This window comes from Cynocephalus volans, chromosome 8 (assembly GCF_027409185.1).
Source record: "Cynocephalus volans isolate mCynVol1 chromosome 8, mCynVol1.pri, whole genome shotgun sequence".
In the NCBI taxonomy this organism is placed as follows: Eukaryota; Metazoa; Chordata; class Mammalia; order Dermoptera; family Cynocephalidae; genus Cynocephalus; species Cynocephalus volans.
This window is the reverse complement of record NC_084467.1, coordinates 81,120,154-81,133,042: the sequence shown is the minus strand read 5'-3', so window position 1 is coordinate 81,133,042 and position 12,889 is coordinate 81,120,154. Positions and strand designations below refer to the sequence as shown.

At 35.1% G+C, this 12,889-nt stretch overlaps 1 protein-coding gene across 3 annotated transcripts in view; it reads right to left on the bottom strand.

The window, feature by feature from the left end:
- The window catches only part of RPAP2 (RNA polymerase II associated protein 2), a 78,782-nt gene that overhangs the window by 43,395 nt on the left and 22,498 nt on the right, over nt 1-12,889 (bottom strand). For all 3 annotated transcript variants that reach the window (XM_063104623.1, XM_063104622.1, XM_063104624.1), the window contains 2 exons: nt 10,375-10,457; nt 7,388-7,468 (listed from right to left, as the gene is read on the bottom strand). In XM_063104623.1, the coding sequence (XP_062960693.1) occupies nt 7,388-7,468; nt 10,375-10,457 (164 nt within the window). The remainder of the gene's footprint in view (nt 1-7,387; nt 7,469-10,374; nt 10,458-12,889) is intronic.

Below are 12,889 nucleotides of genomic sequence, written 5' to 3'. Positions count from 1 at the left end.
CCTTTTCAGTAGCTAAAGACAAAATTTTTGAGATTTGCCTTAAACTATGAATCCCAAATATATAGTTCCTTCTAGAAAATACCTTACTGAAAACCTTTTTCATAAATTATTTTGTGGCACACAAAAAGATTAGTGATATTTTAAAATGTGCCAGTTGAAAGTGATTGTCTGGGCCGGAAGCAGCCGGCAGCAGCACCAGACAGCGGAACCAAGCAGCTCCACATGGCTCCCTCATCCTGCTGCCTTGAACCCAGGCAGAGTGGGGAGCTCCAGGCCCCGGTCCTGCACCCTGAACTGGCTCTGTGCAGGTGAGCCCACCGGGGGCAGCTGGCAGCAACACCAGCCAGTGGAACCACGCAGCTCTACACAGCCCCTCATCCTGCCTCAGACCCGGGGGGGGGGGGAGCACCAGCCACGGTTCCGACCCACTGAGTTTGTCCCAGCAGAACTCCACGTGCTAGGGGCTCGTTCTACGACCACAGAGTCTAGAATGGGAACCAAGGTGCTTTAACATAACCACCACCACACCTACTGTCAAGCAAAGACAATTCATCCCCCACAGTAGCAAACAAGGCCACTCCACAGCCAACCTCAGTGTAACAGAAGAAGCAAACCCCATACAAAATGAACAAGCACTAGTGAAAAAACACTAGAAGCACAAACAATCAAGAAGAAACGACACCACCAAAAGGATACAGTAATACCCCAAAGTCAGACTCCATGGAATAGGGAATTCTTGAAATATCTGAAAAAGAATTTCAAGCAAGGATCTTAAGAAAACTTGAAGAAATAAAAGAAGACTCAATTAGAGAACACAATGAAACAAAAAACATCCAGAATATGAAGGAGGAAATCTACAAAGAGATTAATACCATAAAAAAGAGTGTAGCAGAACTTCTAGAAATGAAAGACTCACTCAATAAAATAAAAAACATGACTGAGAGCTTGAGCAGTAGGGTAGAGCAAGCAGGAGAAAGAATTTCAGAGCCTGAAGATGATCCTTTTGAAATATGTAAGGCAGACAGAAAAGAGGAAAAAAGAATTAAAAATAATGAGGAAAATCTATGAGAGATAGCAGACAACCTCAAGCGCTCTAACATCTGAATTGTGGGTGTTCCTGAAGGGCAAAAGAAAGGAAAAGGTATCAAAAACCTACTTAAGGAAATAGTAGCAGAAAACTTCCCAGATGTAGGGCGAGACACAGACCTTCAGATCCATTAATCTCAAAGGTCCCCAAAGAGATTCAACCTAAAAAGATCCTCCCCAAGACATGTTATAGTTAAATTTGCAAAGCTCAAAGACAAAGAGAATTCTAAAAGCAGCAAGGGAAAAGCATCAGGTCACTTATAGGGGAACCCCCATCAAACTAACAGCAGACTTCTCAACCGAAACCCTACAGGCCAGAAGAAAGTGGAACAATATATTCAAAATACTAAAAGAAAAAAACCGCCAGCCAAGAATTCTTTACCCAGCAAGGCTCTCTTTCAGAAACGAGGGAAAATAGTGTACTTCCTAGATAAACAAAAGTTGTGGGAGTTTACCACCACATGACCAGCACTGCAAAAAATTCTCAAGGGAGTCATTGATCTGGAATCTGAATAATGGTGACCATCATCACGAATACACAAGAGCAAAACCCACAGTTAAAACAAAAATGCCAGCAAGAAAGAGAAAGAAGCTAAATCATTCCACCTTCACTTCCCAACTCACATTGAAGAAGAGAAATAAAAGGGGAAATAATGATCAAAAGATATTTAAACCACCTGAACAAGTAGCAATTATATGACAGGAATTAAACATCACTTCTCAATAACTACTCTGAATGTGAATGGACTAAACTCCCCATTCAAAAGACACAGACTGACTGACTGGATTAAAAAGCTAGACCCAAGTATATGCTGTCTTCAAGAGACCCACCTCACCTCTAAAGACACTCACAGACTAAAAGTGAAGGGATGAAAAAAGATATACCATGCAAATGGAAACCAAAAACGAGCAGGAGCAGCTATTCTTATATTGGACAAAATAGACTTTAAACCAAAAAACATTAAAAAAGACAAAGAAGGCCATTACATAATGATAAAGGAGTTATCCAGTTAGAAGACATAACAATCATAAACATGTATGCACCCAATAATGGAGTACTCAGATATGTTAAACAAACACTCTTAGACCTAAAGAAGGAGATAGGACCAAATACATTAATAGTGGGTGATCTAAACACCCCTCTCTCGGTATGGGACAGGACTTCCAGGCAACAAGTCAACAAAGAGACACAGGATTTAATCTATACCCTAGACCAACTGGACTTGGCAGATATATACAGAACATTTCACCCAACAACTAAAGAATACACTTCCATCTCATCAGCTCACGGTACATTCTCTAGGATAGACCACATATTAGGTCACCAATCTAGTCTCAGCAAATTTTAAAAAACTGAAATCATTCCAACAATCTTTTCAGACCACAATGGACTAAAACTGGAGATAAACAATAAGCAAATTGCTGGAAGTTATACAAATATATGGAAAGTGAATAATAGGCTCTTGAATGACCCATGGGTCCAAGAAGAAATTAAACAGGAAATCAAAAAATTTCTAGAAACTAATGAAAATAAAGATACATCATACCAAAACTTGTGGGATACTGCAAAAGCACTACTAAGAGGCAAATTTATTGCTATAAATCCTTATATCAAAAAAATGGAAAGACTCTAAATAAACAATCAAATGCTACACCTCAATGAATTTGAAAAACAACAATCCAAACCTAAAGGCAGTAGATGGAAAGAAATAATTAAGATCAGAGCAGAACTAAATGAAAGAGAGACCCCAAAAAACAATAGAAAAGATCAGCAAAACTAAAAGTTGGTTTTTTGAGAAAAACAAAATAGACACACCATTAGCTAGATTAACAAAAAAAGGAGCAAGAAGACCCAAATAACAAAAATCAGAAATGAAAAGGGAGACGTTACAACTGACACCACAGAAATACAAAGAATCATTACAGACTATTATAAACAACTGTATGACAACAAATTTGAAAGTCTGGAAGATATGGATAAGTTTTTAGACACAGATTAATTACCAAGACCAAACCAAGAAGAGATAGAAAACCTGAACAGACCAATAACAAGCAAGAAGATTGAAGCAGTAATTAGCAATCTTCCAACAAAAAAAAGTCCGAGTCCAGATGGCTTTACAGCTGAATTCTATCAAACTTTTAAAGAGGAGTTAATACCAATTCTCATGAATGTGGAATATACTAAAAAGCATATGTACTTCACACGGCCTGGTTTTCCAAAGCCTTGCAGTTTCAAATATTGACCTTGCAAGGACAGGAAATTTCCCTCAGGCTATAAGTCTCTGTTGCAAGAAAAGGATTGTGGCACAGCAGGTTGCTGGCTCAAAGACAGACTAGTTACTGACTGTTATGTAAAGATACTGAAAAATTGCTGTTCAGAAGGAAAGTTTGCTAAGATCAAACTGTTGTTGATGGGACCACTTATTTGCCTTACGGGAAAGTCATCTGGCTTGTTTCACTGAAAAGTTACCAGCCAATATTGTTAAACTATAACTCCACCTATGTTCTCTTCCTGTAACTTCCTGGTCTGGAAAATAAATGCAGGAAGAGAAACCCAATTCGGTGTTAATTTCCCAAGGAAGGCCTGCTCTCACTGGAGGGTGCCTGGGAAGTTAACCTTTTCGGGGCCTCTCACTGCTCAGTAGAGATGGGCTTTCAGTAATCCTTTGCATCTCCGTCACCCAGGGGAAGTGGGGTGACAAATCTGTGGGGGGCGAAGCAATGCAAAGCAACACATGAAACTGTTCCAAACAACTGAAACAGATGCTAGTCTCCCAAACTCATTCTATGAGGCCAACATAACTCTGATACCAAAACCAGATAAAGACACAACAAAAAAAGAAAATTACAGGCCAATATCCTTGATGAACCTAGATGCTAAAATCCTCAATGAAATATTAACAATTAGAATACAGCAACATATTAAAAAAATTATACACTATGATCAAGTGGGATTCATCCCAGGGATGCAAGGTTGTTTCCACATACAAAAGTCAATAAATGTGATACATCACATCAACGAGCTCAAGGACAAAGACCATATGATCATCTCAATAGCTGCTGAAAAAGCATTTGACAAAATCCAACATTCTTTCCTGATAAAGACTTTCAACAAATTAGGTATAGAAGGAAAGTATCTCAACATAATAAAAGCCATTTATGACAAGCCTCCCACCAGTATTATTCTCAATGGGGAAAAAATTGAAGGCCTTCCCCTTAAGGACAGGAACAAGACAAGGATGTCCACTCTCACCACTTCTATTCAACATAGTACTGGAGGTACTAGCTAGAGCAATCAGGCAAGACAAAGAAATTCAGGGAATCAAGATTGGAAAAGATGAAGTCAACTTCCCCTATTTGCAGATGATATGATACAATATATAGAAAAACCTAAAGACTCTATCAAAAAACTCCTAGAGCTGGTTAATAACTCTGGTAACGTTTCAGGATACAAAATAAATGCCCCCTAATCAGTAGCATTTATATACTCAAATAATGAATTAACAGAAAGAGAAATAAAGAAAGTAAGTGCATTTATTGTCACCAAAAAAATACAATATCTAGGGATCAATTTAACCAAGGAGGTGAAACACCTCTACAATGAAAATTGAAAACTGCTTCTGAAAGAAATTAAAGAAGACACAAAAAGATGGAAAGATATTTCATGCTCTCGGAATGGAAGAATTAACACTGTGAAAATGTCAATATGACCCAAACTGATCTACAAATTCAATGCAATCCCCATTAAAATACCAATGACATTCTTCACAGAAATGGAAAAAACAATCTTACCTTTCATATGGAAAAACAGAAGGCCCTGAATAGCCAAAGCAATCCTGAGCAAAAAAAAAAAACAAAGCCAGAGGCATAACTCTGCCTGATTTCAAATTATACTACAAAGCTGTTGTAACCAAAACAGCATGGTACTGGTATAAAAATAGACATTCAGACCAGTGGAGTAGAATTGAGAACCTAGAAATCACTCCTCAGGCTTACAGCCATCTGATATTAGACAAAGGCAACAAAAATCTACAATGGGGAAAAGACTGCCTCTTCAACAAGTGGTTCTGGGAAAACTGGATATCCATATGCAGAAGAATGAAACTAGATATGCATCTCTCACCATACATTAAAATCAACTAAAAATGGATTAAAGACCTAGGTATAAGACCCGAAACTGTAAAATTACTAAGGGAAAATATAGGTGAAACACTTCAGCAGTTAGGTCTTGGCACAGGCTTTATGAACATGAGCCTGAAAGCACAAGCAGCAAAAGAAAAAATAAACAAACGGGACTACATCAAACTAAAAAGTTTCTGCACAGCAAAAGAAACAATCAACAGAGTGAAAACACAACCTACAGAGTGGGAGAAAATTTTGCCAGCTGTGCATCTGACAAGGGACTAATAACCAGAATATACATAGAACTCAAGCAATTATATAGTAAAAAAATAAATGACCCAATTAAAAAATGGGCAAAGGAGCTGAATAGACATTTTTCAAAGGAAGACATACAAATGGCCAACAGATACATGAAAAAATGCTCAACATCACTAGTCATCAGGGAAATGCAAATTAAAACCACATTGAGATACTACCTCACTCCAGTTAGACTGGCTATAATCAAGAAGACGGTGAATAACAAATGCTGGTGCGGGTGTGGAGAGAAGGCAACACTATTATACTGATGGTGGGACTGTAAATTAGTACAACCACTTTGGAAAACAATTTGGAGGTCATTCAAACAACTACAGATAGATGATCCAGCAATCCCTTTGCTGAGAATATATCCAGAGGAATGGAAATCATCATGTTGAAGAGATACCTGCTCTCCCATGTTTATTGCAGCTCTGTTTACAATAGTCAAGATATGGAATCAACCTAAATGTCCATCAATAGATGATTGGATAAGGAAACTGTGGTATATATACACTATGGAATACTACTCTGCCATAAAAAAGAATGAAATACTCCCATTTGCAACAACATGGTTGAACCTGGAGAAACTTATGTTGAGTGAAACAAGTAAAGCACAGAGGGATAAATACCGCATGTGCTCACTCATATGTGGGACCTAAGAGAGAAAAGAAGGGAGGAAAGAAAGACCACAGTAGTGCCATGATCCAACAGAGGGAGGGAACATTCCTAGGGCTACAAATTGGAGTAGATAGGAAAGGGGGGAAGGGGAGGGGATAACTGGGGGATGATTGGGAGGGGACAAAGGAACAAAAGTAATTTCCGGTAATGGATATGTTCCCAGTATGAATCTGGCCCCCACATCATGGGCAGGAGGGGGGACAATCAGCTTTGTATCTCATGAATATTAGTAATAAATTTTTAAAAAAAGAAAAGAAAAATATTAATATTTAAACAACAACAACAAAAAAGAAAGTGATTGGTATTACCAATGTACAGTACAGTGACTGCAAGAGAAATCTAACAACTGACACTGTCAGGAAATTATTCTTGTATTGTAATTTTAAACTTTTAAAATCTGACTACTACTGTTGAGAACAATAAACTGTAATAATAATAAATTTCTTGGATGAAATGATTTTTCTACACTAGAAGCTTATTCTATGTTGGTGCTGACTTTAGCCACAGGCAAATACTGATTTTAATATTTGGTCATTGGCATTTGGCCAAAATGTATATTTGGCACATCTTTACTAGTAAGGTATTTAGAGGCCTATCACTATGCTTCTTGGTAGAGAGAACCTAGTCTTAGCCTGACAATATTTTTATCTTGATAGTTTTAGAAAAATCCCAACCATTCTACTCACAATTGATATCAATTCTCTATTGTCCCTTTCCCTCTTTTCTTAGCATTTCAAGTCTGTTCCACATTGTTAAATATTAAATTATCTTGTATTGCTCACTGCACTGACCTTATCTTCTCACAGGAGAGTTCTTCCTTGATGGTGGGCATTATGCTTCTTTTGTATTGCCCATAGTGCCTAGCACAGTGCTGGTCATCTGATATATATTTACTACTTCACTAAAATCCACAATATTACTGGCTTTGTGCAATAGATACAATTTTCCTTCTTATTTTAGGCTATTCCATAAATAAACTATCCAAAGTGAAATATATCAAGGTTTGAGCAAATAAGAGGTTGCATTCAACAGAAGACAGAAGTAATGTTGTTTAGCAGAGGAGAAAACAGAGCATTGTATTTAGATCTAAGAAACTGAAGGTAAGTCACTTACTTTCTTCATGCCTTAGTCTACCTATGGGTTCTGTAAGGCAATCAATAAAGTCAAAACAACTGAGAAAGAAAATTGTAATATTAACACTAACCTGAAAGTTCGAACAAGATTTTTAAGTTGTGTGGAAATATCTCCCAATGTAATCTGAAGAGGACCCAAAAGTACAGGCAATCTGAAAATAAAAAATTACATATCTTTTAAAATATAATTTAATTATATGGAAACATTTTGGGGGTTGTGCCTAGGTCTGGATTTTCCACAGGTAATAATGGCACTTCAATGGAGGCAGGCATGATTTTAAACATTTAAGCTAGGTGATGACTAGTGATAAATCATAAGCAAGCATTTTTTTTTTCTTTTTTTCTTTTGGCTTTTCTAACAAGCATTTCATAATAACCCTATACTCCACTTTGTGGTCTGTGTTACAGGGCATGAAGCACTGAAATGCAAAATCATTTTGGCAACTATCTATATTCTTGTCCCTAGTTTTTCTTACCTATTTACTTTCAAGTATTAGACCAAGGTGGAAAGAACAGAAGGCCAGAAGAACTGCCCACCAAATGGTCCAGTCTGGGTGTGTGGTATATTTTTCCTTACTAAATCCTCATGGTGGGAGTGAAAATTGGTACAACATTTTCAGAGAGCAATTTGACAACATATATTAATACTTTAAATGTGGAAACTCTTGGACCCAATAGTTTTATTATGAAAAAAATTTATCCTAAGGAAAAAATCAGATAAACATAAAAAGATGCTTATTGTGGAAATTTTAGTAGTAAAAAAATTAGAAATAAATGTATTTCAATAGATGACTGATTAAACTGTTATACCCATTAAAGAGAATATAATAAAACCTTTAAAATAATGTGAATCTGTTTTTTTAAATGTGGATATTCATGATAAATGTTAAGTGAAAAATGCATGTAGTATTGTCCCATTTTTATAAAAACATATATTATGCTATTGTATATGATACATATTACATATCAAACATATTTCATTCCTTGTAGGTTTATCCTAATACAGAGGGAACCAAAGGGAATGAATATATATACACCATATATATCATATATACGTCAGGGACAAACATCAAAATACTAATAGCACTTATTGTTGAGGGGTGGGATTACAAGTGATTTTCACTTCCTTCTTCGTATTATTTTGTACTGCCTAAACCTTCTACAATAAGCATGTATTACTTTTTTGAAAAAAACTTATTATGGAAGTTTTAAACATGTTCCAAAATGGAGAAAACAGTAATAATAAACTCATATATCTATTTCCAGATTCAACCTCCCAGTATTTTGCTACATGTGCTTCATTTTCCCGTCCTTCTTTTCTTATTTTGCAGTAATATTTTAAAGTAAATCCATGACATCATGTCATTTGACCCCTATTTCTATTTGTATCACTAAATACAAAGGTACTTCCTTATATAACCACAATAAAATTATCATACCTAACCAAATTAACAATAATTCCTTAATATCATCTAATACCCAGTACATATTCAATTTCATCCAATATCTTTAAAAAGTGTCTTTTTACAACTGCTTCATTCAATCAGAAACCAAAAAAGTCCTTACTTTCATAATGAGAAAAAAACTCAAGAGCTTTCATAAACAAACAAAAAACCCTACGCCACTATTGTTAGTTTTATTTTCAATGTTCTATTTCTTTTTAAGTTATTCCACTCCTTCTCAAATTCAGTTCTTATGCCAATATCAAGTTTGGCCTTCTAGCAGGGTTCCTTCTGGTATCCTCTGTTTCGGCTAAAACCTAGAAGAAGCAAAACTGCTTCAATGACTTGCCTATATGATCTTAAATGTAAAACTGGATACTTTCATTAGCTAAAAAGTCTAGAAAACTATTTCCACATAAATCCCTATATAGTGAATACATACCAGTATAGACAGTCCATCCCAATTTTCAAAACCTATGTAACTAAAGTCAAGGTTGGTATCTTCTTGTCCTATGAACCAGATTGGTGGTGACTTATACTGTTTTCTAAACTAACATTTAACATAAACAAATGGACAAGTATGACGATAAAATAAAAGGCAAAACTAATAACAGACATTAAATATGAAGAGCCTAACATACAGCAGACATTCAATAAATATTAATTTAAACATTTATTTAAAATGTCAGTTCTTCCTCTTTCTTGATTCATTTTTTCATACAGGACCAAATCAAGATACAAAGCCAATCAAAAAGGATTTCAAATGTTGCTTAGAAATATATATTTTGAAGTAAAATAATCATACCTCCCATTATATCACAAGTAATGTTTTATACTTGGGCTGCTCAAAATATTACGGCTCTCAGAAAACATGTGTTTTTCTTATTTTCAAATGGCTACAAAATTAAACTTCTCCATTTACAACACTTTAAACAATGACTGACACACCTTTCCATGTGTTCTACTCGAGAAAGAAAATTCAGGTTGAAAAGTTCAAGACAGCTCTAATACTTCTGGAAAAAAAGATTTTCAAGCTCCTTTTGAAAGAGAAGCCAAGATAGCAATTTTAAATGTCACTTATGACTGGGTTAATTACAAGAACAGTAATTTCCACCATGGGAAGCTTTAAAGCTAAAGTGTGAAGTTAAGTTGAATAAAAACTCAAGTTGCTGGGTGTGAAATGGCTGAGTGTGAAATGGCTCCACGAATACATATGCAAAGTGAGTTAAAAGACCGTTAAAACTTTATAACATCACATTCACATGTGAAACTGATGTGACACATTTACCACAAATCAGTATTTAAATGGGTCTAGTTTTGATATTTTTTCCCCTGACTTCACTGGATTATTGAGTGGGAGTGAAGTCATTTGGTTTTCTACTCCTATAATCTCAACCTTCCTCTTTATGATGTATATCTGTGTCTTCTGTACAAAACTTAATATTTCCTGGATAGAATATCTTTAAAATGTTTCTCAAGTAAAGAAATCCATATAAACTTTTCACATTATTTTCAAAATGTTCAAAACTCAAGGATAATACTTATAAATTATAAACTCATAAATATCAAATTAATTTAAAAATATTACAAAACTGGAATGGCAATTACATACATACACTTTACTCAATTTTTCAAGTACGATGCGTCTTCTAATCTGGTTCTGGGAACTTGAATCTATCAGTGGAAAGGTGGGTTCATGCTGAATCACATTTTTAAACAAAGCAAAATAAAATCATAAATTTACATTCTTTGATAAGTACAACAACAAACATTAAAACAAACATTTATATCTGTGGTACAGCAGGAAAAAAACTAGACTTGAGAATTAGAAGATTTAAATTGAGCTCAGTCATTAGGTTGATGCAAAGTTGCTTGAGTCACATGCCCTCTTTTGAAAGCTAGTTTTCTCATCTGTATAAATAGGGATATTAATACCTTTCCTAAATGAGAAAATGTTTACAAAAGGATTTTGTAAACTGCTAAATGCTATACAAACGTAGGGGATTAAAAGATTAAACTCAGCAAATACTATAAATATATTATAGGAAGTTCTGCTTTCAGAAATGGCAGACAAGATAATTCATACCAACCCTCCCTCTGAGAACTGAAAAAGTTGGGGAAAAAAACCACATGTGTTTGAAAGCATGGGCACTAACAAGGTGGTAAAGAATTATAGGCTGAGATCCTGGAGAAGGTAATTTCTGATAGGGCACTGACTAATTTCAAAGAGGTGATTTAGATACTGAGAAACTGAGCAGCATTTTTCTAACAAAAATTAAGAGTTCAGACCATGCCAACAAGGGAGAGCTATGGGCGACCCTCCTCAAGCTTGAGACCAGGACTTAAACCACACTCTAACAGTAAGAATGAATAGGAAATAGACTGGCTCATACAGGGACTAAACATGAAAGAGAGACATATACATGAAAGTTCATAACAGGACTGTTCATAATAGCCCCAAACCAGAAATAGCCTAAATGCCCATTAACATAAATAAACAGTGATATATTTATATAATGGAATACTATGCAGCAATGAAAGAATAAAATACAGCTATATGCAACAACACAAATGACTCACAAACATAATTTTTGCATGAAATATATCAGATACCAAAGGATACATACTGTTCAAAAACAGGAAAAACTAATCTATGCTATTATAATAGTTGTTAATTTTGGAAAGAAGGAGGGAACATGAGTGGGGTTTCTAGTTTACTCCAAATGACCTATGTCTTTGGCCTGGGGAGTGATTACATGGATGTCTTCACATGTGAATATTCAATGAGCTATACACTATTGGTGTTATATTTCAGTGAAGAAGTTTTAAAATGTTATACAACATAGGAAACGTCATAAATTTCAGGGATTAATTTTTTCTTTTTTAAGGTTTATAAACACAAAAATGATAAAACTAGTGATATAGTAGGTTTATGCAGCTCACTGACAGAGATCATTGTTTCTCCCAGCTTAATGTAAGTTTTGGATGCTGTCTAATAATACACTTAAAGTGATTTCAAGTATGCTGCTGAGCTAGGCAACATTCTACACAAATACAAGAAATTTCTAAATTTTCACTATATTTCCACTTCTACCCCCTTTCCAAATCTCCAAATTTATTTTTAAATTTACAGCCGCATTTACACGGAAATCTTTTTTTTTTTTTTTTTTTTTTTTTTTTTTAAAAGATGACCGGTAAGGGGATCTCAACCCTTGGCTTGGTGTTGTCAGCACCACGCTCAGCTAGTTAGCAAACCGGCCATCCCTATATAGGATCCGAACCCGTGGCCTTGGTGTTATCAGCACCGCACTCTACCGAGTGAGCCACGGGCCGGCCTTACACGGAAATCTTTAGTAACAAAGTTTCATAGTAAAAACAAGTTTATTATTCACTCCTCATCATGCCAAATGACTTCATTTCCCAGACAGTATATATCAACCAGAAATGGGTAACAGGAATACTAAAAGATCCTCCCTAAATCAGTGGCATATATTCAATCTCTACATATAACTATTTACTGAGTACCAATTATATGTCATGCACTGATAAATGCTCTACATAATCTTTAAAACTCATAACAATTGAGCAAGAGAAGATATTAACAGCCCCATTTACAGATGAGCAAACAGACTCAAGAAATTAACTTTTCATATAGCTAGTAAATGACAGAGCAGATATTCAAATCTAGGTCTATGTGATTATGTTCTTTCTATTTTCTTTGTCCATTATTTACCATTATGTCTCCTTTACTATATTATTTTCATCTATAATATTTTGAATGGGCATGCTTGCCAAATATTATCCAAATATTTTACCATTCAACTAATAAGTCTATTTCACTGCATATAGTCCCACAATAAATAAAACACACAAACACCCCATATAGAAATCTGAAAGAATACATTCCAACAAAGAAAAAACAAGCCTCTTTAGAGAGTCCATTATGAGGGTACTTCAAAAAGTTCGTGGAAAGATTAAAATTACCTTTTAATTCTATTTTTCCACAAACTTTTTGAAGTACGCTTACAATATAGGAAGAACTAGGTTTTAAAGAATACTTTGCCCACTCTTTATAGGCTATTTTTATATTACAGAAAAATATTATACATTTATGAAAATTTACCATGGGTA